We start from the raw sequence: 27,067 nt of genomic DNA, 5'->3' as shown, positions 1-27,067 counted from the left end.
AAAATAATAGGGTTATACAAAAATGCACGTGTTTGGTGTGTGGCTCTAAAAAGAGTAAATTCATCACCAAACACAAACGAGGGGGAGATATGCAAAAGTTTTTATCAGGAAGTAAATTTACATCAACTGGAATACCAGGGGAATTACATCTACAAGGGTATTCTTTCTGTGGTTCAGAAACAAACTTGAATAAAAGATTAGATGAGGCTGACAATCCTAAACCGTGGAGCAAACCTATCAATAGAGTTGATGAAGTGTGCATGAGGCACGATATTGATTATGGAAATAGCACGACATTGGAAGAAAAATATGAAGATTGAAGCAGATCGAGAAATGTACAATTCATCTTTGATACAAAATCAAACCTTGAAAGAAAAAGTTGATAGGTTCATCGTGAAGAAGATGACAAGTGCTAAATTGAAACTTGGGCTTGGAATTTCAGAAAAAAAACTTATAAGCTCTGATGATGTCATTAAGATTGAAGAGCAATTAGCTGATGAATAACATTAACCAATAATCACAAAGTTTAATAGAAGGAAGATTTATTCCAAAGAGGTTGATTCTGTCTCGTCCGTTGATTTGATTGAACTCAATAATGACAAGGGGTAGAAGCATGCTTTAACCATTATTGATTTGAGGAGTAGATATGCGTGGGTTGTCCCTTTGAAAAACAAAACAGGTACTACTCTTATGTTAGCCTTTCAACAGATATTTTATAAAAGCAAGAGAAAACCTAAAAATATTGTGGACTGATGAGGGTGCAGAGTTCTACAACAAAACATTTATGAATTTCCTTTAAAATAACAGTATTGCATTATACAGCAACTTTAATGAAGGAAAAGCGGCTGCTATTGAGCGTTTCAATCGCACTTTAAAAGGCAGATTATATAGGAAGTTCACTTAACTCGGTTTTCAACAATGGTTATCTTTAATTCAGGACATTGTACATAAGTACAACGACACTATTCATACGTCAATGAAGACCAAGCCATCAGAAACATTTACAAAATTAGAATATGAAAAAGAGATTAATATCATAAAGCGTAAGTTCAAAGTTGATGATATAGTAAGAATATACAGGTGGAAATCTCATTTTGAAAAAGGTTATTCTAAGCGATGGACAAATGACCTTTTTAAATTGTTGATGTAAATGGTACAGTTCCTTGGACTTACAAATTATGTGATTTACAGGGGGAAGAGATTTTACGTTCATTTTATTCACAGTTATTACAAAAGACAAAGATAATAAATTGAAAAAAATTTTTTTTTTCAAAAATTGACTCCACCCCTCTTTTGACTCCACCCACACAAACCACACCCATGCAAGCCACATCCACACAAGCCACACCGACATCCATCATATCCACATGATTAGTGATTAGTTTATTTGTTCCCCACACACATGTTTATTTGATTAAAAAATTTCTCCACCTCGTCTTTGTTTCCACCCACTCAAACCCCACCCATTCATCCCACCCCTCCCCTAGTGCGCCCCCACCTTTGACCCACCACGCGCCCTCATCCCACCCACTACCCTTCCCCACACACACATGGGGAGGGGAGGGGGTGGGATGAGGGGCAGTGGTGGGTCATTGGGGGAGCGCACTTACATCCCAACCCTAATCCTCACCCACCCCCCTTCCCCTTTCCACCTCCTTGATTCTTTTTTTGTAATTAAGAATTAAATAATTGTAAGCAAAGCATATATAATTAAACAAGATTGAAAATATTGAACAAAATCTTCTTTCACAATAGTCTGAACGTTTGTGATTTTGAAACTCGATCACCATTTATTCTATTCAAAACAAAGAGAGAAAAACCATTAGGGTATATAAAGATGATTATATAATGATATTAATAAAATAATAAATAAAACATTTACCTCGAGAAGATTGAGTTTTGTGCCAGGTTCATCCAGACAGGCATTTAAACTGAAAAATAATTTGAAAATGAGTCAGCACTCCGTGGTTCAAAACAGACAAAAATTAACACCGAGAGAGACACAGACAGACACAGGGAGAGAGAGAGAGACAGAGACAGAGACATAATTTCTCACCTTTCTTTTGACTTATCCAACGTCAGGGGGTGTGAAAGGTCTTCCAACCACCAAGACATGATGCCATTTAATTCTCTTTGAAATGATTGAAGATCTATAAGGATATCATTCATATTCTGCCATTCTTCATGATATTCGTTGGCTTCATTTTCAACATCAGTTATCAACAATGTTGTTATTGGGGACAACCTGTCAGAAAACAACAAACAATAATTATTAGTTGTATAGTGATTTAATTCTGCATAAAACAACAAAGAATGAATCGGTTTAAGGAACTCACCTCTCCTCTTGTGAAAAAGGTTGATCTGCAAAGTCAGAGTACTCCTCTGAATACTCCATTCTCTGATTGAAACAAGCCAAAGTTCGCATTTGGCAATAAATAGGACAAGTTGATGACATCACGGAAATGAGGAAAAGATGGGTTGTTTCAGGTGTGTCCCTCAAAGGAAGGGAGTCGCATTTTTGCTTTGGACAAGGGAGCTTGGTTCATACTTTCAAAATATCAACTTGGTTCAAAATAATTATCATACTTTCATAAAATCATAAATAATGTTAAATTTGGAAAGACTATGAAAAATATAAGGAATCGACAAAATGACATGTGACTCAGGAGGTGGTCAAACAAGAGCATTAAGAGAAGTTTATCATTTTATCTCTGCTCAACAAAGATACTTAAACCAAGAACCAAGTTCCAAGTTATTCTTTGTGAATATACTTGATGGAAATGAATGTGATAAGAAAATTAAGTTATTCCCTAAAGTAGAACATGGACAAATATTCGTTGGTTCGCTCTTTGGGTGTAATGAAAATATGAAAGAGAAGAAACAATGCTAGGAGCTGGGTCTCGTGGTTGACATCCATCCGAGGGATGGTACACTTTGTTTTGCAACACTCTGCATGGGAAGGATCAAGCCAATCGTTTCTGGTCAGGTCAGGAATCAAAGCTAGGCCAGATAGGTTAAAGGTAAGTGCACTAACTCTGCACCACCCTGAATTCAGAAGTGAATATGAGTGTTACTCACGTTGAGCTTATCATTTGAATCACAGCAAGTTTATAGTATAAATTAGAAGCAAAAATCCAGGTCGTATTCCAACAACCATGTTTCCTCAAAAAATTTTATTTCTCAATAAAATTTTACAATCATTTACATTTATTTATTTTATTTTACAATCATTGTAAAATCATTGATTTTACAATCATTTACATTTACTAATTTACAATCATCGAGAAAAACCGATACCATTCACCACCTTCCTCCCTTCAGCAGTGTGTGTGTGTGTGTGTGTGTGTGTGTGTGTGTGTGTGTGTGTGTGTGTGTGTGTGTGTGTGTGTGTGTGTGTGTGTGTGTGTGTGTGTGTGTGTGTGTGTGTGTGTGTGTGTGTGTGTGTGTGTGTAGCTCAAATGTGAGCGTTATTGGCCAGTGGATCAAGAGCCACTGTGTTTTGGAGACATCAACGTGACATGCTTCGAAGAGGAAAAACATGGCAAAGACTGGACCATCCGGAAGATGCAGATACAACACGTAAGCAAACATATCTGTAGCGCACACACTTGACGTAAAAATGTATCTCTGCCTCACCACATGAACATGGTCTCACTTCCATCGTTGGAAAATTTTATTTAACATTACAGTACATTAAAAAAGTTGTTGGTACAGTACAGTAGTCTCAGTATAAACCAATATGAGCTATACCAACTTTGTGCATTATATGTGAGCAATAAACAAGACCCGCTGTACAATTATCTCAGAACCCATTAAATATGTATAATATAATATAAATAATAAAATATAATATAATGTAATGTAATCTCTGTTTCATGAACTGATTAGGAAGGCCACTTGTGTTATCCTTGTATGGTTTTCCCATTCAATGTATCTATATGTGGTTGTAATGAGACGACTCCATCATACAAGTACTTCTTCGGCCCTCTTCATCTTCATGTTTCTCCTCAGATGAAAAGCTGGCAACGTCGACCGATCTATCACTTCCACTTTCTTTCTTGGCCTGACTTTGGTGTGCCGACTTCATCAACATTGGAGTGGTTTGTTCGTCTCTTCCAAGGGCATGTGATTGGGAACGGGTGCAGACCCGGGCCATTTGTGGTCCACTGCAGGTGATATCACCGAGACAATGTTTACCTGTGGTTATCAAATGGACAAAGTAGTAGAGCACAATCCATGGAAATGAAACAACAGCGTTTGTGGACGGTTTTCATTTTCAGTGCTGGTGTTGGGAGGACAGGCACGTTTATTGCCCTCGACATGCTCCTGCAGCAGATCGAGGAGTTAAATTACGTGGACGTGTTCGGCTTGGTGACTGAAATGAGAAAGTCTCGTATGAACATGATACAGACAGAGGTGCGACGATAATACAGGCAATTGATCGTTTTTGCCATGACGTCACTACATCTGGGCCGTTCACTCTTGGAGACCGCCATTATGGAGGAGATGCAAAACGAACGACAATTGCAATCATTGGTATATTGTTGTTAAATGTGCAGTGATGACTCCAAAAACTGTTTCAAACGATTTTGACTTACTCTGGCCCTTCTCCTCCATAATGGCGGACAGCCGAGGTACTGCGTGTAGAATGACATCACGATGAAACTTTCAATACAAACATTTTACCTGCACGTTCTGCTCTGCAGTAATAATGCCTCATTAATCGCCTGTAACTGTTACTCTTCAAACAGGAACAGTACATCTTTGTATACAAATGCCTGAGGAACATCTTGAGGGAGCGTGTGGCGAGTGCGTACTATGAAATCTGTAAAGGAACAGCACCTTTGGAGAACGACTGCACAGATGTCATTTACGAGAACACACAAGCACTAAAATACTGATGTTCAGGGATTGGGATTTAAGAAATCTTTGCAATTTTCAAGTATGCAGTAATTAATCAGCAGTTTGTTTGTAATTTTAGAAATGCCATTTGTATGCGGTTTCTGCTGCTGTTTTAGCACTTTGAGAAATTTTCACATCGAAGTTCCAATAATGGCCTGAAATATGCTTAAGTTGTTCTAGTTTGTGATCATGGAAGTTTAAAAATATGATATATGAGCTGAAGTACCTGGTATTGCCGAGGAAATTCAGTGAAATATGTATTTAAATATTTCCTGCATGACAAATTGGAGAATGTTGGTCTTATGGTTTGATATGAATTACCGATCTTGGGCATTGCAAAATGCACTTGGACCGCTTCCCCTTCTTTTAAATACAACAAATCACCACAACTTTAACATACGATCTTCACAATACATACAACTCGATCCCTTCGAAGGTTAAAAAAAGAAAAGAAAAAGAAAGTCAGTGTATAAGCACAAGACCTAATCAAAGCCTGAAGGGCAATTATCTGTTTGTTTGGTTTTTATCCACACAGCCCACGACCTTCCTCTGGATGAAAGAGGAGACCTTGCAACATCTGAATGCATAAATTAACAAACACACAAACAAACAAACTCTCTTCTTTATATATTTGATGTGAAACAAGTTGTTGTACTTTGTGATCATGGATGGTATCGATGCAAATTTCTCCAAAATTAGCATAATAGGTTTAAGGGTGATAAAATAGTAGTAATAATAATAATGAACAAGAGCACAAGTGAGCACAATATACACCCAAACAAGAAGGTATATACAGAATTGTGATATTACATCGAAAACAGCATTCTGGTTGCCACGGCAACCACTTTAGATGATTAACGTATGTCACGACACACCGTCTCCACAGTCTGTCCCTATCTGCCAAATATTAAACGTGAAAGTTGAAAACTTTGGGAGTTAGAGTGCGGACAGGAATGGATGGACGGACAGACGACCGGTATCACATAATACACCCCAATATATATATATATATATATATATATATATATATATATATATATATATATATATATATATATATATATATATATATATATATATGGCGTATAAAAATCAATCAGTGACAACTTGGCAAAACAGCACAAAATAGAATGGCACTTGGTAAAGAACATACATCTGCCAGCTGGAACAGTTCACGTTTTGTATCCCACTGATGGGCTGGGTCTGAACCAAAATCCAATCCACTTGTTCTTGTCATCTATTAACTCATCCACCTTGTTTTGTCAAAACTCGGCCACAACTTTTTGAGATATAGTGATATGTCGAGTTTGGCCCTATGTATCAATTTTAGAAATTAGGCCTGTGTTGACCTTAAAATTAATTGGTAGTTAAATTCAGCGACCTGACATGAAAATGCTCTTAAAATTCCAAGTCAATCGGATGAAAATTGAGGATTTTAGAAATATTTGCCCAAATTGGTCTTTTGGCCGATGTTGACCTCAAAATTAAGAGGTGGCTGAATTCAGCGACCTGATATGTAAATTGTCTTCAAGTTTCAAATCAATCAGATGAAAAGGGACAATTTTTGAAACAATTTAAAATTTTGGGTTGACCTTATGACCTATGTTGACCTCTTGACCGATTATAACTGCAAAAATAACAGGTGCTTGAATTCACTGACCTGATATGCAAATCCTGTTCAAATTTCAAGTCAATCAGATGAAATTTGAGGATTTTAGAAAATTTGGCTCAAATTGGCCTATGTAGACCTTTTCGGTCGACCAACTTTTACAAAACTTCAATGAGGGACCGTCGCAGGGTCAGTGGCATTAATCTCTGAAAATTTCAGAACGGTCAGTTTAGCGGTTTGGCCTGGTGGCGAGGGGACAGACAAACAAACACACAAACAAACAAACGGAGGCGATCAACACGCTTGTCCAAAAAAAAATAATTGCCAATTAAACTTGATTGAAAAGTAAATGTATTGTAAACCTTTAATGGAAAATGTATTCAAATATGACATGATTATTATAATTCTATGTGCTTGAACATGTGTCTATTTCAATAATATAGATTTGCATTTTAAATGACCTTGTATCTCTTGAAATATGATCAAAATACCGAGAAAAGGTGTCAAAAACAGATTGACCTTTCAAGTAATCTTTCATCATTATTCAGTATATTAAAATTGCCTATTGTTTAATTTTATTCTGCGAATTAAGGTAAATTTCATATATATATATATATATATATATATATATATATATATATATATATATATATATATATATATATATATATATATATATATATATATACACTGTATATCACATCTGAAAGTCTGGTTGGAGATATTATTTTAGCTCAAATGGGATGTTGGTTGAAGGAGATACCCAGATGTGTTTTTACACTTTTATCAGCTTCAGATTATATGTTGTTCCCTAACCTTTTCAATGCTGGCTGACCTTCTGACCTCCATACCACACAACCGTATGTACTCCATCAAAGTACCCAAAGGGCTGCAGTTTTGACGCCATTCTGTGCTGAGAGTAAACTCACTCCTCTGATTCCTGAATATTGTATTCCTTAGCCCTTAAAAATTAAGCTGACTGCTGCACAAAAGCTGTAAGTGATCTCTTCCATGAACCCTCAACCTGTCAACTGTGGTGCCAGCATGTGGAGAAGAAAAATAGACTTCGTCTCACTAAATACTATGGAAGGATTTAAAGTTTTTGTGTACTGCAGAATTGAGAGGAAGACCGTGTTGCTTATCGAAGCGCCTCTGAAATTATCCATATCAATATGTTTGCGGTTTTTTGTATTTGTTGATGTTTGCTTTTAATAAATGACTCAAATATACAGAAGGAATTGAGAATTTCTTCGACAATTGTTAAAAAATATATTATTTCTTCAACTCATCACGTTGGGTTTGAAGTCATTGCTGGACTGTCTCACAGAAACTACTGAAAAAAATTAAACTTGTATTTGCTGCTTTATGGTGGAATTTGTTGTTTTTTTTTTAAAGACAAGGTCTAATGACATGGAATAGCTTTCACACAAGTCGCACACACACCACACAACACAAGACTTGACTTGACTTGAGACAAACATAACCAGCGACCTTGGGAAAAGTGACAAATTCCCAGAGATACTATGTTGTGACGTTGCTGTTCTCTCCCCATCTGGGGGAGGATGGGGGGAGGAGGAGGAGGGGGCAATCAAGGAGACGTCTCCTTCCCCGCTTCCAAGTACAAGGTTTTCAAAACGGGGTTAAAAGAATATGCCAGCATGGTGGGCATGCAACCGCAGAAGGCTATGTGGCAAATTAAAGAGGTCAGCTGGAGGTGAAGGTCATGGATGAGAGAGGACTCGGTGGCAGAAGAGAATGGTGGCTAGATGGTTGTCACGCACCCCAGGGCAAAAATATTAACCATGGCTGTTCACTTCTTCCTCCATTCTGCCTCCTGTGCTGTCACAGAGATGGGGCTTTTTACTCATTTCCGTCCCGCTGCCTCCAACCAATCCCCAACAGAGGCCTTCCACAAAGTCTACACCCTGGCCTCAATAAAGATATTTCTAGAAGCACAACTTCCCACAAGAAGATTTCAGAACTTTTCTACTCTGTATCTGTATGAAGAACCTGTGAATGGGGATGTCATCCCATTTGTTTGTGCCCTGCTGGGAGACAGAGTTTGCAACCTGGAGTGGATTCGTTTTAAGTTGAAGTATTTTGTTCCTTTGAACCAGGCGCGATCTGTGCGAGGGAAACTTCTGATGATGCTGCAGTCTTCGTCGCAGTATGCCTTTCTACACCCTTCTTCCCCTCGCCCTGGGTAAGAGGAAGAAGCTCCACCCTCCCAAACCACTGCCCCTTGAACGATGGGAAGTAAAGCAACGAGCCATTGTGCCATTTGGTGCAGAGCCAGCACCACTGATTGGGTCACAATGCTGTCGCTTGATTTTTTTTTTGGGGGGTGGGCTGGGTATTGTTGGTGAGGAAGCCTGTTGTGGACGCCTTAGGGGTGGGAGAAGGATAGAAGGAGTGTAGTCTTCCGACTGAGGAGAAGGACCTGAGAAGTTGCTCAATGTACAAACTGACAGGAGATCTCTCCAAGCGAGTTAATCGACACTTCAATCTTCCCAGACATTCGTTCAGTCACATTGCAGTCTCCAGTATTTTCTTGATTCCAGCACCACAGTCACAGGCACAAAGAGAAAGGCCTTGTATTCGGGATTGTCACCTAAGCTCCCCATGTGATGAGCGAGCGCTTTTCATTCATTTAGTCCTCCTGTATCTTACCACTTTTCAATCTTTTCCTTCTGTTTTCCCCCCTTTTACTTTTATCAACTTTACCTCTGTTTTTTCTCTTCTCATTCCTCTTCACGCCTGACCTCCTTTTTCTATTCCAGTTTCGGCTGATCTGTTCCACTTTTTTAAAAGATATTTCTCTTGCTTTTTTTTTGGTATACCTTCTCCAGGCTCATATGAGAGTGAACACACGATGCGCAGCAAGGGGGGCATGAGACAAGAGGGGCAGGAGAAGGAAGGACAAAACAGTGGGGAACAGAGACATTAGAAAACCTATGGAAGGGGGAGGAATGGAGCGAGGAACATGGAGAATACAAGATGCACATTACAGGGACCAATGGCTAAACGCCCCTTTTTGCCCGAACAATGGCTAAACGTCGGGTGGTGTGGCCACGCCCCCAAGCGCGATGCATGTGGACTCCTTTTAGAAGGGAATTCGGATCAGGAGAGGCTCATGCCCCTTTTTGCCCGACCAATGGCTGAACGTCGGGTGGCGTGGCCCCGCCTCCAAGCGCGTTTTGACCCGCGAATTAGCATACACGCTCCTCCTCCGGTCTATAAAGACGCGAGCACAAGGCAACTCACGAGTGTTGGGTTGTGCTGAGCTGTGCGGTGCTGTGCTGGCTGGGCTGGTCGAGTGAAGACGAAGGTCGTCGTTGAGGTTGTCGTTGCTGGGTCGAGAGACGAGTCGCGGAGTGAAGCAGGGACGCGGAAGAGGGCTCAGGGGCGAGAGTTCGCCAGAGTTGGTGTGGTCCCAAAGCCCCGCTAGTGGGACGGAGCGTCCGCCATTCTCTCTCTCCACCCCGAGCATCAACAATTTCCCCCATCCGCGCTGAGATAGCGCAGGTAACCCCGTCCGTTCCCCACCCCAACCGTGGTGTCGACCGACCAACACGTGCCTGCGCGACACACGCCGAAAGGAGCTCACCGACCATGCCAGGGGCACGGAGTCAGGCAAGTTATGCTGACATTGCGGCTAGCCCGCCATCGCGCCACGAGGGCGCGGGTAAGACCCCTTCGGTCTCGTGGATCTGGCCGCTCACCCAGGTCCCACGTACATTTGGTCCATGGACCTGTCTGGCCCCTTGCCTATCAGGGTGGCTTGTATTTGCTTTTTGCGTATATGTGTGTGTGGCACCAGACTTTAAAGTAAACCTGAATAAGTGTTTGTACATTGCTTTATTCGATAGTAGCTCTGCGTTGCTTTTATTGCTTTGACTGTTATATGTGCATTCTTACTGTATGGCTGTGAATACGTGCTTGCCTTGTGTGTGTGAAATAAAAGTGCTTGTCAAATTGTTTCCCGTTTTGTTGCTTCCTTTCCTTCGTTTGAAAGTTCCATCTTGCATCACGTAAGGGATTGTTAGTGGTTGAGACACCCAGTAAGTAATCTGAACCATCGAGGTCGGCGATAACTCCGCTCAGTTATCCCTGCAGCACGGAACGAGCCGCTTAAGCAGTTCGTGTCCGGAGTCGACCTGCGGCGTGGTACAACTCCTCGGTACGCTATCCGCGCGGGTACTTAGGTATATCGACATTCGGCGATTCACCCTATTTCGCGCGGGTAGAATGCGGACTCGGTTGTGGTGAGGTTAAACCCCCACCTGTGGCTTGCTCCTTGACGGTAGATCCTAGAGGGTCACGACTGAATTGTCCGTTCCGGTGAGCGACGCGTCGCGATTTGAGTTACGTGGCCGATCGCACGCCGGGCGGGCGAAATTCGTAACAATACATATGGCTCAAAATCCTAAACTTGACAAAACCCTCAAACCGATCCTTTGTCCCACTTTATTTTCAAAATTAAAGGCTGTGTTGGACATTGATAAAAATCAAGTTCTCAGCACTTCTTAAAGCCAGGTAAAGATAGTCAAGTATACCAAACAGAAAAGCTACATGCAGAAAAATGACATCAAATAATTACAATTTTTTTTTGGACATTCACTTGAACAATGTGAAAATAAATGCCTTGATTTTGATCACAAAGACCTTGAAACGAAGGCTTCCAGTCAAAAATCACTGGCACCAAAGGAAAGTGTCAGCGAAAGATATTGCAAATTTGCATCGTTTGCACGGACCCAGGCCAATGTGCATGGCAAAGTGAATCGGCAGCCTTTGAGACATTTTGTACACTGGGGACACGAGTGTGCACGACCGACACACACACACACACACACACACACACACACACACACACACACACACACACACACACACACACACACACACACACACACACACACACACACACACACACACACACACACACACTGCGAAAGCATCTAGGATAACAAGTGAAGCAAACTGTTGGCAGCACTTTGCTAAAGGAATGCATTGAGCATTCCTCTTACCACTTTCACAATCCACATTGTGCTCGACAAAAAAATTTGCAAATATAAAGAAAATCTGCAAGTCTTTTAAAATACTCGTTTTTCTAATATGTATGTATATATATATATATATATATATATATATATATATATATATATATATATATATATATATATATATATATATATATATATATATATATATATATATATATAATCCACACAAACATCACTTATTTTTAAACTCTCATGGCAATTATACAAAGTTACAATATATTTAGGTTCTTTGAATAATAATTTAAAAAAATTCCCAAGAGAGGTCCACACCTGACATACGAAACATGTCATCAATTTTGCAAATAAATACCCGTTTTCCACGTGGCTCAAATCAGCAAAGGCCCTTCTAAACCCTCACAGGTTGGGCAAGCAAGTTACAAGAGTGGTTGGTTCAAGGTTCACCTGCACTTTGTTTGAGGCGAATGTAAAATAACAAGGTCATGAAAACAGACAACTCCGGCATGAAGTGGAATTGCAGCTGCACGAAGCATTCTGGGTATTTCCCAAGGTGGCAGCAAAAGTTTGTCACGTAATGTGGGACAGCATTCTGCAACGACGTTTCTGATGCCTGAAAATGTGAAACGGCTTACTTTTACGGGAGACTGGGTGTACAGATTAGACACTTAATTGTGTCTTGTGTGGAAGTTTGTTAGAGGGCCGGACGGGTTGTTGATATGAATATGCTCACAAGATGACTCTTACAGACATTGCGCTCATCGAAAGACAACTTTTTGACAACTGCCATATTATCACTGGTGCCTGATATTGCAGCAGAACTGTGTATTGGAAGTGTGGAGAGTATTAATCCTTTCGAAATGTAATTAAATCAGCACGAGGTGGCTTCCAAAATAACTCGTTTATAATCGGTAGGCATTTGGGGTAGGTTCTCCTCTACAGTTCAAATAGGTGACCATGATGTTGATATTTCTTCAGAGCACTCAAGGAGCACTTGGGTGACATCACTTTTCAATGTGAGCAGAATGTGAAAGAGCTCCTGAAATAGGCTGTGTTACCTGTCCAATATATTTCTATTTCTGGCCTATACGTGTTACTACACCACGAGGGTGAATGCATGCACACCGTACTCTCACAAAATCAAATAGATATGTTCAAAGATTGCTAGAATTGGGAAGAATCATTTCTGCCCAACCCCTCTGGTTGCAGCCAGAGTGCCATGCCGAAAACAAAGATATCAAATGTCCAAATCCCAACCAATCAAGACAATGCCCAAGCAGAACCAAGATGCAGGTGGCTGTACAGTTCAGCCGTACCAATTTGTAATGGCCAGATGGGGACGAAGGCACAGAGGTTGTCTGACACATAGCTGATGCATCTGATGGATGGACATACATAAAGTGATACCAGGAAATTTCCAACATATTCTGCAGCAATCAAATAAAGGCCTGATGAAAAATATAGCAAACCAAATGCAGTACACCTTGTGCTACAGAATGTCATAAAAAGAGATGAAATCATCCTCAAAATGGATAGGCCTTCAAGCAATGACCATCAAACCCAATAACAGCGACTCCCAAGACCAAGTACCAAAGCTAACATTAATACACATGCAGCACCCCCAGGCTAACTCTTTCGCACCAATGAGTAAGATGGTCTGGTGGTGAATGCAGTGTCTCGCTCCATGTGGCTCGTTCGCATGAGCTCAGTAATGCACATTGAACATCTTCTTTTACTGTTGGCCCACCTGAACTTAACAAATTTATCTTCTAATCGCTATTGAAAAGGTGAGACGCAATGATTTTGTTAGCCACCACACCCATTTGTTAGCCACATGCAGCCACCACACCCATGCCCCCTACCCCCCCCCCACCCCAATGAAAAAGTAAATGCAAAGACATTTGGCCACACAAAATATATGGAAACAGACCTCAAAGCTTTCCACCCATTGACCAAGACAATGGTGGAGGAGGTGGGGTGTCACATCATCATCATTCCCACTCCCCAAGAATATGTTTTTCCATTGCCATCTTCCGTAGTTGCATGATCTCTCGCGCTTTCGAGTCTATCAACGTCATGTTTTGAGTGGAGACAATCCTTCATTTTATTGTGTTACGTCTCATGCTCTCATGTCCATCGTCGTCATTAACAAATTATTGGAAAGTTTGAGTTGATTCAAGGCAATTTGAACATACATTAAAGTAACCCAAGCAAATGGATGTGGATTTTGATTGTCGTGTGCTTATAGAGTATTCCCAGTAATAACAACAGAACTATTTAAATGGATGTATTCAAATTGGTAAGAGTTCACTGTAATTGTTCCATACATTTAAAGATACAAGTTTAATTAACATAACAAATAATTTCTCAGACAAAGTGCAGGTTAACCTTGAAGTGAACAAACATGTATAAACGGCATTGTAGAGGGTTGTTTTGAGTTGCTTTTACACATTTGATGAGGAAAATAAAAACTACCATCAGGGATACAATGTTCAATGTCTTCGACAACACTGCACAGTTTGATGTTATGCAAAGAAATTGTACAAATATATTTTCTCTAAGTAGTGAATTTCGTAGAGTCCATTTGAAATAAAAGAAAGTTTGAGCCGTTCAACGAGTTGGCAGAAAAACAAAAAAAAGGAAAGAAGAGATAAACGAAGCAAAGCAGTGCTTCTTTCACTCTAGCTCGTATCATTGTGTATCAAAATGTCCCGCGTCGTCACACAAATTCTCTGGAAGTCAATTTTAGAGAGTGAGATTTATGATATTTCAAAATAGAAAAGCAATTCAGGGCCCAAAGCCAGATTGGACCATTCTGATAAAGTCAGGTTGTCCCCCTTCCCACCCCATAATGGAAAAAAGTCAATGTCCACTGCCCTCCCCAAAGATTTCCTGAAATATTTTGTTCTGGCAAAGCTAACCCAGGAATACAACGAACACTTTTACGCTAGATCTGCATTCAACGGAAGTTTAACAATCATCAATTGCTTTGAAAGCACATTTTGGTTCCAATACATTGCGACGAAAGAACCGCATTAAAGTGCCAAGCATTCTTTGTATAGTAATTCCAAAGCAATATGTCTGGACCGAGTAAAATCTGAAGAAAATAATAATAATCCAGCACAAAGCTCACGTGATAATCCCTTAATTAATTTGCCCTGCAATATTTTATGGCTATTTGGATAAGTTAATATTAAAACCTTTCTATTATTGCTATTTCCATGACATCGTTTATTACAATTATTAGTTCAAACTAAATATAATGCATAAAATACCTTTATACAATTTAATACTTTTAACAAGTGTTTAACACAACCTATGGCCTTGCCTTAAAGGAACAGAGAATGAAGTCAGTGGTGGCCGAGAGGTACGGATCGTTGCAGCACCGAGCACCAATCATTCATTTACTTTACAACTTTACTCAAATCCCGACTCGTATCACTTTGTCGTTTGTTGCAGTAATAAAGTACCAATTCGCGATGCTCAGATTCACTCGCGCTCATTACAAAAGATTCCAGTAGAATACATGGCTCAAAATCACTGTGGCACAACGTATCGGTGTGCACAGTAAAAACTGGAGGGGAGGGGAAATGCAATGCAAATTCGATGGTGGCTATTCTAAGGGCGACACGACAACCAAAATTCCAGCGATATTACATTTACTTCACGGCGACAGATATGTGAAGATTTTGGACACGATTTCATGTTACGATCGAACAAGACATCTTGCGGATACGGTCACCTTTTTACGCTTTCAATAAGCAGAAGTTCTTGACTAAATGTGGAGTGAAAATCTCGATGGGAAAGGTGATATTCGAAAGAAAAAAAATAACGTGGGATAGTGAGCTCATCGACGCAAAGCACTATACTCACATTTCCATCATGACGAATGGAAATCGTCATTTATAACTGAAAACTGTCCCATATTAACCAAAGCCACACCAGCCACAGGTGATGCAAAATAGGTTTGCCAACCTAGGTCCTGATCTGCTGGCCTAAGGCCACATTCTGGTGAATGCTTCGTTCACTATGGCTTATCCTACTCCTTGCCCGGCCTGGCCCAAGGCAGAGGACTGGGATGGTCGGGCTGCTGAAGGCACAAGCCACTAAGGTGAGCCCGAGAGGTGAGAACTGCCAGTCGTCTTTAAGAAGTCAAATGCAGCAGTTTTCTGATTTTTTTTTTCTTTCCTTTCCGAGGAGCAGTAAACAGGTGAGTGAAGGTCAACACTTTAAACCTCACTCCATGAGCAGTTGTTGCAGCAGGCTGTTTCGTTGTCCACTTGCCCCTGGTGGGTGAGCACTAATATCAGATTGCCCATGGTACACGAGGCTGTTTGACTGCCCGGTGTAGTTACTGTCACTTCCGAGCATGTTCACTGTGCACTGCACATCTGCAAGCACCTGTAGCTGAGACACCTGCAAAATGCAAAGGGTGATTATTCAGACTGCAAAATGCTCAAGTATCACAACATTACACTGCAACCTCAAGCCAGATATGGTAGTGTTGAAAAGTGCAGTACAGGTCATCAAGAGATGACCTGCACTGCACTTTTCACCATGTTCTGGCTTTTCACCTTGTTCTAGTAACAGTATATCAGCCTTTACTTTGCAACCAGACTTAAAAAAGAAAAGGTTTAAAAACTCGAATCATAATCTTGTAAAATGTTTCAAAAGTTGTTTTTTGTTTATGGAAATCAATGGGTATATTGAATTATGAAGCCATTTACATATAATTTGGTACAATAGCAAGAGGTGACAAGCTATAACCTGCATTTCTAATCACCATTTGGACATGATAGAGTTATCATGAGGACCAGAATTAGCCATGAAATCAATAATGTCAGCCTGGAATAAATGGAAAAAAAACTAGGTGGCATCATGAAGCCCAGAATCATTCCATTATCTGAAAGAGCTAAGAGTATATAAAGCTTGTACGAGACCAGTATTGATGTAAGGAAGTGAAACCGAGGCAATGCAGATCGGAGAAGTAAATATAATGGAAAGAAGAGATATGAGAATCATACGAGGATGAATGGCTTGTCCCTGAAAGAAAGAATTCCAGGCTGACATATCAGAGAGAGATTTTAAAAATAGAACCACTGCACCTGCAGCTTATCTGGGCTCTGGCCTAATTTTGAAACCCAAATTTGGTGGAATTCTGACTGATGGGTCTGGTAAGGTATATTTTTGAAGGAATTTACGCGATTTTCCAAAAAATTTACGAAGTCTGCCATTTTCACACACTTCCGGTCATGTGATCGGCATGACCTTCACAACGTAACATCACGACCCTGTCCTAATGTTGTAACCCAAATTTGGTAGCATTCCGACGGGTGGGTCTGGAGAAGAAGATTTTTTTTTTTTTTAAGGAATGCGATTTTCCCAAAAGTTAACCAAGTCGGCCATTTTGACACACTTCAGGTCACGTAATCCGCATGACTTCCACAATATAAATAACATTACCCTATCATAATGTTGCAACCCAAATTTGTTGGCATTTTGACAGGTGGGTCTCGAGAAGGAAGATTTTGGAAGGAATTTGCATGACCGCCATTTTGACACACTTCCGGTCATGTGATCAGCATGGCCTTTGCAATTTAACATTTGGACCGTGTCCTAATGTTGTGACGCAAATTTGATAAGATTTTGACTGGTGGGTCTAGAGAAGAAGATTTTTGAAGGAATTTTTGCGATTTTCACAAAAGTTGACCAAGTTGGCCATTTTGACACTTCCGGTCAAGTGATCAGCACAGCCTCCACAATTCAACATCAGGACCCTATTCTAATGTTGTTACCCAAATTTGGTAGCATTCTGACTGGTGGTTCTGGAGAAGAATATTTTTAAAATAATTACACGATTTACCCAAGAATTGACTGTTGGTCATTTTGAGACACTTCCAGCCAGGTGATCGGAATGACTTCGGCAATTTAACATCCCTACCCTGGCCTAATGTTGTAACCCAAATTTGGTAGCATTCTGACTGGTGGATCAGGAGAAGAAGATTTTGGAAGGAATTTGTGGGACCACCATTTTGACAAACTTCTGGTCAAGTGATCAGCATGGCCTCTGCAATTTATCATCAGGACCCTGTCCTAATGCTGCAACCCAAATTAAGTAGCATTCTGACAGGTGTTTCTGGAGAAGAAGGTTTTTGAAGGAATTTATGCAATTTTCCCAAAAATTGACTGTCGGACATTTTTACACACTTCCGGTCACGTGATTGGCATGAATGCCTGGTGTTGGCTTAATGGTTCAGGTGGTGGGCTTGGGATCTTAGGATCTCGTGTTCAAATCCTGCTCGGCTGTTGAATTAGTACCAGGTGGGGTTGACTCTGCCTGTCATCCTTCTGAGGTCGGCAAAATGAGTGACAGCTTGCTGGTATCGTGTGTTGGAGTGGCGACCCGTCCAGGATTGTGCCCAATCGCCTAGAAGACTGCTTAAGCAACACCAACGCTCTGCACAGAGTACGGTTCCAATGGATGGGTGGATTGGCAGAACCTTCGCAATTTAACATCACTACCCTGGCCTAATGTCATTCCTCGTGGAACTCTTTGCCATCATTCAACTTTGCTTAATGTGGGAAGCATGGCGATTTGCAATGGTGCGCTATCTACTTCACTTTAGTTATTATTAATTGCAGAGTAATCGACCTATGGATTTTTTTGTTTGTTTTTGTTGGATACCTTGCTGAGGCTCGTATGAGAGCTAAAACACAGCACACAGTGAGGGGGGCTTGAGACAAGAGGGACGGGAGTGGGAAGGACAAAACAGTGGGGAACAAAGACATGAGATCTGTGGAAGGGAGAGGGATGTGGCGGGGAACACGGGGTATACAAGATGGACATTACAGGGACTTTCAGGAAGGAAAGCAGGGAAAGCAGTTTTGTCTTTAAGAAGCCCTCCCATTCTCCACTCATTACCTGTATTAACTGCACCTGTTTGAACTCGTTATCTGCATAAAAGACAGCTGTCCACATTCAATCGATCAGACTCCAACCTCTCCACAATGGGCAAGACCAGAGAGCTGTCTAAGGACAACAGGGACAAAATTGTAGACTTGCACAAGGCTGGGATGGGCTACAGGACAATAGGCAAGCAGCTTGGTGAGAAGGCAACAACTGTTGGTGCAATTATTAGAAAATGGAAGAAGTTCAAGATAACAGTCAATCTCCCTCGGTCTGGGGCTCCATGCAAGATCTCACCTCGTGGAGCCTCAATGATCATGAGAAAGGTGAGGGATCAGCCCAGAACTACACGGCAGGACCTGGTCAATGACCTGAAGAGAGCTGGGACCACGGTATCAATTTGGGGTGGACTAACGAGAGTCGAAAAGATCGAGGATTTGGATGGGTGATGATAAGAGGTGGTGGTGAACAGCTGTTTTGAAGGCCTGGAGGGAAGAATGGGATTGAAGAGAGAGTGGGAGTTTATTCCAAAGGTGGGGAAAAAGAGGAATGAAAGAGTGAAGGTGAGCAGCGATTCGTGATTTTGGTAGTTTTACCAGAAGGGGGTTGTTGGCGGACCTTGAGCACCCTACAGAAATATGGTGGGGAGAAATTGTTGCAGACAGAGCGGGGGGGGGGGGTGGCGAGACCGGAGAGGAGACGGAAGAAGACAGAAAGACCACCGACCTGCGTGCGGTGAGAGAGTGAGAGGCGCAAAGATTCAGCCTCATCGTGGGAGATGCCAATGATCCAAAATGCCTTGTTTCCACAGCTTGAAGCTGAGAAAGGTGAGAGGCAGGAGCACTTTCCCAGAGGGGAGAGCAGTACTCCATCAGGCTGCAGACAAAAACTTTGTATGTAGTGAGGAGCTCAGGTGGGCCGAGGAAGGACTTAGCACGATGGAGGATTCCCAGTCGGCGACTAGCTTTGGAGACCAGGTTGGAAATGTGGCTTTCCCAGGAAAGGTCATCGCAGATAGTGAGACCCAGATGCTTGAAAGAAAGGAGTTCTTCCAGAGGATTGTTGAGAAAGTGGATGGGGGGGGTTTCCAAACGATCCTTTCGGAGAGACATAGTGAGAGTGTGAGATTTGTCCAGATTGAGACATGTTCCACGTGTTGGACCAGTTTGTGATTTTACCCAGATCTGCAGAAAGCGAAGAAGCTGCTGCTTGCCGGTCTGAGGGATGACAGATGGTACGGCAGAGGGTGGAGTCATCAGCAAAGAGATAAAGAGGATTTTCCAGAGGGGCCAAGAGATCATTGATGAAAATCAGAAAAAGAACAGTTTCAAGCATTTCAGTTTCAAAACAGGATGATCTTGTTTCAAGCGTGCAACACGTTCTTCTGACAAATCTCTTTATTTGGGTGGTGTACCGCGAACAGACTGCTGCCTCGATCACTTCCGAAAATAAAAATGAGCAAACACATGCCTACTTCTTATGTGCATATATAATACATCATGGTTTTGTAGCTCGGATAATTCCAATTGCACTGGCCCATGGGTACTGTCACCTTCACAAGGACCTTAGACACCTATCGGCTCCAACCTCAAGACATTTGATGATCCTTTTAACAGTCACTTAGGTTATTTTACACTGAACGGAAAACTTATAGGGAGGGCATGGCAACTGTAAATGCGACACTTCCGAAGACGTCTTCGGCTTACCATCGCACCAAAATGGCGGAGGTACGATTTTTTTTTCAGGTTACAATTGTGGGCGGCGTCTGGTCAGCTGTCCAACCAATGGGTATAGCGTGGAGATACAAACATTTGCTGCATCATATATAGATTATTATTACAACTTCGACGTCTACCAACGTTAAATGACATAGATCTGGTGAACCTTGCAAGCAGCTGTACTATCAGTTTAGGATATCCTGCTCTTAAATTGGCAAATGAAAAAAAATATCCATGCAAAGGGTGAATGAGATCACTATTCTGTGTTAACAATTTCAAACTCTGGTTTTACGCTCAGGAACATGACGACTGCCTGGTTTCCCTCCCATACTGCAAGTTGAGTTTTTGTAAAACAGACATCCGATACGCCAATGCGGTTTTTTTTGTTGTTTTTTAATAATCGCTTTTGTTTTCTCACATCGGTTTATATCCACCCAATGCTGGAGCAATACTGTTTTCACTTGGCAATTTTATGAGCCTCATTTGTGTGTCTCTGGATACATCTTGGGCCTTTGACGATGTCTGGTATCCTGTTCTCCACTCCATGTCTGGCTCATTGACTTGCTTGTGCCAGCAATTAGCACAGCTCTCGATGGCATTTTCTCTGCCAGCAGAAGCCAAAGTGCCCAATGAGAGTGTGTTGGGTTCACTTCTGTTAATTGTCTATATATCCTGAATCTCTGAAAACTCATTTTACCTATTTGCAGATTGTTCGACAGCACAATTCATCTCAACCTCACAGTAAACTTGGTGAAGATGTGAAGCTTGTCCCAAAGCAGAAATATGTCATTAATCCAGAAAAGTCTCATATTTTCACCATGTCTCTGCAGAATAATTGACACACACAAGACAACCCCACCAATCGACTTCAGTGATCAACCCAGGCAAAGTTAACACCATCAAACCCTTGGGCCTTACCACCAACCACAATCTCTCCGAGGAAGACGACAGTTTTCAGCTGGACACTAAAGTTAGCCATAGGCTGGATATCCTCTGAGCGTACATCCTCAGTACTCCAGAGCTTCACACAAACTTTTGGAGCACTGCTCTCCAACATCACACCTGTCACTTCTGCAAGTTGTGGACAAGAAAGCCAGGACATTGTCCATCAAGAAGCTGAGACACAAGGTTTGCTACTCTAATCAACACAGTCAGCTGGTGGCTTGGTTTTCGAGTCTCTTTCATCATTCAGCTCTTCCGCAATCCCACCAGGATGCATGTGTTCATCAAATAACTCCTTCTTTGTTAACCCACAAGCAATCCAGGCTTATGCCCACCTGGTCCTTTGTTATCCTTTTTCCCCACCTGAAGAATTACTTATATGTATCAATCACATTCCAGTCTCTCCTTGAGTGCTTAAATGTGTCCAAAGGCATCTTGTCTTCCATTCCTACTCATGTTCTTTTCTCCCTCCACTAATACTCCAGATTGCCCACTTCCTCCCCTTATATGCAAGCCCTTTCTTTGTCAGTTCATCTACTTTTTCATCCAGAGTCCATGCTACACACCACCTCACTATAAACATCATATTCCTCTATCCTCTGTTGTCTTGCTCTTCCATGAGTGTTTTGTATTTAAGAACAATAACCAAAATAACCACAATTAAAAGATATTTCAACTATAATTTTTTTTTAGCTATGAAGTTCTCGTATGAGGACCAATAAGAAAGCATTGATATTCACCTTGTCAGTGTCACGCATTGCATCAAACTGATTGTAGTGACAGCTGTTATCAGACTCGAGTGAAGGAGCCGTCATTGTGACCTACACAGACAAACGCCACGAAACACAGCCAAAGGAACTGAAGTGACACTGTATCATACACGAGTGCGTGAAAGAATCACAACGTGAACAGATTTAATCTCACAGAAGTGCTGCCCAAAGGTCTTGCATCTGGGTGTCTGCTTGTGTTTCCTGTGCACTCCAAACTCCGCATGTTGGTTGAACCCAATGGAACAGACACGTTCATATTGTTGAATGTTCCAGGGTCCCGGTTTGCCAGGAAGGGCTGTTGTGTGGAAGGCGTCAGAGAAATTCTGGGGATAAAAGGAAAATAGGGGATCGAAATGGACATTCACCAACTCGATTGTTCACCTCTGCAAATCAACTACTTTTGAGGGAAAAATTATAAAAATAAAAATAAAACACCAGTCGGTGAAAGTACAACATATTGCAACAGACTAGTTCTCCCGAGCGCATGACATGAAACCGCTGGGGCATAATTTTTCTCCCAAGACGGCGAGCGGAGACGAAACTGTGCACCCATGGATAATGCACCATGGTGCAGTTGTTACCTCCGCCACCAAAGGTGGAAGGAGGTTGTGTTTTCACCCCCTTTCTGTATTTGTTTGTGTGCAGGATATGTCAAAAAGCAGTGGACAGATTCGGACAAAACTTGGTGGACAGGTTGGGTGTGTGACACGGACGAATCGATTCGATTTTGGTGAAGATGCAAAGCCAGATCTGGATACGAGAATTATTTAATTTTTTCAAGTGATTCTTCACCATGAGAGATGGGGCCAAAAAAACGATACATATGATATTTACCTCCACCACCGAAGGTGGAAGGAGGTTATGTTTTCACCGCTGTCTGTCGGTTTGTCTGTTTGTTTGTGTGCAGGATATCTCAAAATGTTGTGGACGGATTCGGACGGAACTTGGTGGACAGGTTGAGGGTGTGACATGGATGAATTGATTAGATTTTGGTGAAGATCCAGATCCGGATCCGGCTGCAGTAATTTTTAAGTGATTCTTCACCATTGAGAGATTGGGGCCAAAAATGATGTATCGCATGACATTTCAAAAAATTATTCGGCCTGATGTGTTCGACTGGATCAGGCATTGCGTGGCATAAGTATGTGCTCAACCAAGTGCCCTTCTCGGTCAAAAATGTATTGGGCCCGATATGCTCTCGTAGATCAGGCATTGCGTGGTATGCGCTCTACCAAGTGCCCTTCTCGGTTTACTAATTTAACCACCCAGCTGTTTCAGAGCGTGCAGTTGGCTTAGTGGAGAGGGGGGGGGGGATTTACTTTTTCACTCAGTGCTGGAGGATGAGATCACGACGCTCATACACAGCAATCGTTGAAAAGTAAACAGGTTTAGTAAATAAGTACTGGGCTGGTGAGACGGGAGGTGAATTCGATAACAGCACACCGTCCGGTTATCTCTGTCATCTGGTCAAAAGACAGACAACTGGATGATGTGCTTAAACAGATGGTAACTGTAGCTCAGTTATGCTTAGCACTAATCTTATCACAGGTAGACTCAGTCGGGAACGCAGGACAAAAAGAGACCACACAAATGTGTATCTTTCCTGAAGCGCCGAAGGGGAGCGATGCAGGCACGCTCTTGGACACACCTCACAATCTGGTGTCACCCATGGCTGTCTGTTGCTGCGGTAATGGCTGTGTGCTCAATACCTCTGGATGTGTCTGGCCTATAGCTGGATGCTCTGTGAATCCGAGAGTAGAGGAGAGCTTTGATAGTCCTGGATGTGTATCTCAGAGTGAGATAAGAGTTCTGTATTGCCGACCGGGTGTCGTGGCTGAAGCTCTCATCAAAGCGCGATCGTCTGGCCATATATAGCCAGCCCTCTCACCCCCACCCATGCGGGTATTGTGCAAGCGCTCTCAGTGTCCCGGCTGTGCGAGGTCGCACGTGGCACAGCCATGGCAATAAAACCGCATTTGAGGCCATAGTAACACACGTGGAACAACCATTAATGAATGTGATTATTGTATGAAAGTACAATGGGGGCGATTTGAAGATTTAACACAAATGGGAGATGGGAGAAAGAGACAGACACGAGGATAAAAGGTGACGGAATCTTAATTATACACACAATTATGGTCAATTCTAATTTGGGTTTAAAAACACTTTTGCTGAAACTCATTAGGATATAATTACTGAATAATTAACCCCTGATTATCCCTCAAGTCATTTTCGTAACAATATCTAACCTCACACCTTGATCAGCTTGCAGTCATGGAAATGAAGGCTTTCAAGATCAATGGAAGTTCCCGCGATGAAGCCGAGTCAATGGTCCTCTGTCTTGTAGCGCCTCCTTTCTGGTCTCCCACCCTTTGCTCTTTCCATGTTTTGTAGTGCCCTCTCCCCCCTTCCCCCTCCCCCCAAACCACTCATGTTTCTGCAGGCTGCACATGGTCTATCATCGACCCCTTTCTGGTGAAACTGCCAAAATCCAGACTCACTTCTCACCTCCACTCATTCGTTCCTCTATTTTCCAACCTGTGGAACAAACTTGTTATTTAACAGTAAACATGCCTTTTTACATGGGTGTTTATCCATGCCTATTCGGCCTTCGTCCGACCTCTACTTGAATACTGTGTCCAAGCATGGTCCCCTCGCCTCCAATGCGACATGGTCAAAATCGAACGTGTTCAACAGCTCGCGACCCGGATGGTTATCGGACTCCATGCCATCTTGTACCACTTCAGGCTTTCTCACCTAAGCCTCTTCTCCATGCAGCGCTGGTGCCTCCGATGGAATCTTATCGAGGTCTTTAAGATTGTGTGGGATTTAAGATACCTCTGAAAATCTTCCAGCAGCGAGCGCGAAGAAATTTCTACTTTTCCAATCGAATTTTGAACCTGTGGAATGACCTTCCTTCTGATGTGGTTCTTATACCATCAATTGCTGCATTTTTAAAGCGAGACAATGCCGTACAGACCCAGCTCACAACAGACATTTATATAGCCTGTCATTAAAAATACATCCCATTTCACGTTTTTTTTTTTTGTCCTTTTTAACAAACTTTGTCTGTACTGTCTTTTGGCAACCCAAATCCGAATCTTGGTCTGCACCTAGTAGATTTCAAAATAGGCACAATACTGCATAAATGTACCGTGTGAAATCCATCCATGAAAATCATCATCATGGGGCCAACGGCCCTACAAAGATCGATGATGATGACTATGAAGATGAACTTCTATATTCCCTTCAATCTCTTTCTTCCCTTCAGGTCTTCAAGACAGCTGCTCATCACCATCTCAGATCATCCCCCATCCCAAAAAAAAAAAAAAGCTCTTCCACAAGCCTCGACTATAAATAATTAAAAACCCTTGAGCTTCGATTCATGAAAATTGTAGATTATTTGGGGGAATCCATGGAACATTAACTCCAGCGAGGTTGGTACCTGTCTGGACAGTAAAAACGCACTTTCGGGTGGGTGCTGTCCAAGCAGCAATCTCTTTTGGAAAAAGCTACAATTGTTGTGGTGTAATTATCAAATCGACAAAAATATCAAAATGATTTCAAATGCTTGATCTTGCACATCTAAGTACAAGGCTTGTTTGGCAAGAAAGGGATGGCAGGTAAAGCTGAAGAGCGGGAAAGGTAAAAATTATAATTAAGCCTCACGAGCAGAGCACCCACCCGACGGGCGATCTTGTTCCAAGCATGCAACACGTTCTTCTTACGCATACCTTTATTTGGGCGGTGAAAAGACAACTGACAGCTCTGTCGGAAAAAATAAATAAATAACCCATGAAGTTATGTGCATGAAGCAAAAACATACCGACTGCTTATAATTCAAAACAACTCGCTGTACTGGAAAATGTAGGGACAGGAATACTGGACTGTAAATGGTGGAGACTTGTAACACCCTTCACCACCTGGAGGGGGCGCTACACGATACACATTGACTTGGAGAATTTGCATTTCCCCCTCTCACCAAGACCACCGGCAAAGATAAAAACACCCCTTTACATTAATTGGGGTCATGCTGATCCTATGTTGCAAATCTGCATGGAATCGGCCGACAACTGTAGGAGGAGTAGCACGACAAACAAACACATACACACAAACACTGGTCCATGAATTATAGTGAGGATAAGGGAAGTAAGGGGGAAGTGATTGTGAATTTAAGGTTCCATCATTATTTACTTTTAACATTGTTCTTAACAAACGGGGACAGGAACAACAAAGGCATGATAGGCCAAATGGCCTTCTCATGCACCAAAGTTCCCTGTGTTTACTTGTGCAACGTTGTTAAGAACAGGAACAAATGGGGAGGGGAGGACAGAGTTTGGAATGCGGGTGCATGGAGTTGGAAGAGGGAGATTGAGACGTTGGAAAAGGGGGGGGGAGATTGAGGATTGAGTACTTGGGGATTGGGGCAGTTGAGGATTTGAAAAAGAAAGAGGGAGGGGACGACAGAGTTGGCTTTGGGGAGGGAGGGCAGAGAGAGGACAGAGTTAGGATTGAGGGATTTGAGGCTTTTGAGGGGGGGGGGTGTTTGAGGACATTTCGGTCTTTTGGGTCATTTGGGTCTTCTGGGTGCTCGGGGGGAGGAGGGTCTTTTAGGTCCTTTGGGCACTTTAGGTTAAGTATTTCAGGTTACAATTGTGGGTGACGTCAGGTCAGCTGTCCAACCAATGGATGAAGAGCGGATATACACGCATACATACATACATACATACATAATCGGTAATCACATACATTTGCTCCATTATATATAGATTAGCATTCCAACAGCAGAAGAAGATCATTGATGCACTTTGTTCTGCACTCAAAAACCACTGACATTTCACACATTACAAAATGTTATATTTTTTAATCTTTGTGTTGGAAGCACAAATATGATGGAAAAGGTTTTTGTTTTTACATGGGGAAAAAAAAAAAAGAGGCTCCAGGAGGAGAGGTGATAGAGGGTAAACAGGCAATGTAATGACAGTGGGACCACAATTGGATACAAGCAAAGGAATGAACAGGCAAAGAAAGAGAAGGGAGGAAACACAGCAGCCTGCATGTCAGAGGGTTGCACCAGAGCAAGTTAGGTCGAGTTAAAGGGGGTAAAGATTGTGGGGAGGAATGGGGGATGGTGGTGCACTGCTTTCCGGAAGCATACTATTTACAGATTACACATTCGTGAAATGGTTTTGGACCTACAC

The 27,067-nt window shown here is 41.9% G+C and overlaps 2 protein-coding genes across 17 annotated transcripts in view; one reads left to right on the top strand and one right to left on the bottom strand.

The window, feature by feature from the left end:
- LOC147034806 (receptor-type tyrosine-protein phosphatase beta-like) overlaps nt 1-7,875 on the top strand; it is a 133,635-nt gene extending 125,760 nt beyond the window's left edge. For 9 of the 10 annotated variants that reach the window (XM_085889746.1, XM_085889778.1, XM_085889788.1 and 6 more), the window contains 4 exons: nt 3,454-3,579; nt 4,012-4,172; nt 4,281-4,416; nt 4,752-7,875. In XM_085889746.1, the coding sequence (XP_085745872.1) occupies nt 3,454-3,579; nt 4,012-4,172; nt 4,281-4,416; nt 4,752-4,901 (573 nt within the window). In that variant the 3' untranslated portion in view covers nt 4,902-7,875. The remainder of the gene's footprint in view (nt 1-3,453; nt 3,580-4,011; nt 4,173-4,280; nt 4,417-4,751) is intronic. The other variant, XM_085889739.1, reaches the window with a different exon arrangement.
- A 3,085-nt stretch (nt 7,876-10,960) lies between these two features.
- NCOA1 (nuclear receptor coactivator 1) overlaps nt 10,961-27,067 on the bottom strand; it is a 148,098-nt gene continuing 131,991 nt past the window's right edge. For 6 of the 7 annotated variants that reach the window (XM_085889677.1, XM_085889684.1, XM_085889709.1 and 3 more), the window contains 3 exons: nt 22,021-22,189; nt 21,837-21,917; nt 10,961-15,945 (listed from right to left, as the gene is read on the bottom strand). In XM_085889677.1, coding sequence (XP_085745803.1) covers nt 15,766-15,945; nt 21,837-21,917; nt 22,021-22,189 — 430 coding nt within the window. In that variant the 3' untranslated portion in view covers nt 10,961-15,765. Of the gene's footprint in view, nt 15,946-21,836; nt 21,918-22,020; nt 22,190-27,067 lie in introns of those variants that run through there. The other variant, XR_015060395.1, reaches the window with a different exon arrangement.

This window comes from Eptatretus burgeri, chromosome 1, assembly GCF_056783735.1.
Source record: "Eptatretus burgeri isolate ZD-2024b chromosome 1, Ebu_testis_v1, whole genome shotgun sequence".
Lineage (NCBI taxonomy): Eukaryota > Metazoa > Chordata > Myxini > Myxiniformes > Myxinidae > Eptatretus > Eptatretus burgeri.
The sequence above is the reverse complement of the archived record's forward strand: the minus strand, read 5'-3'. Positions and strand labels throughout refer to the sequence as shown.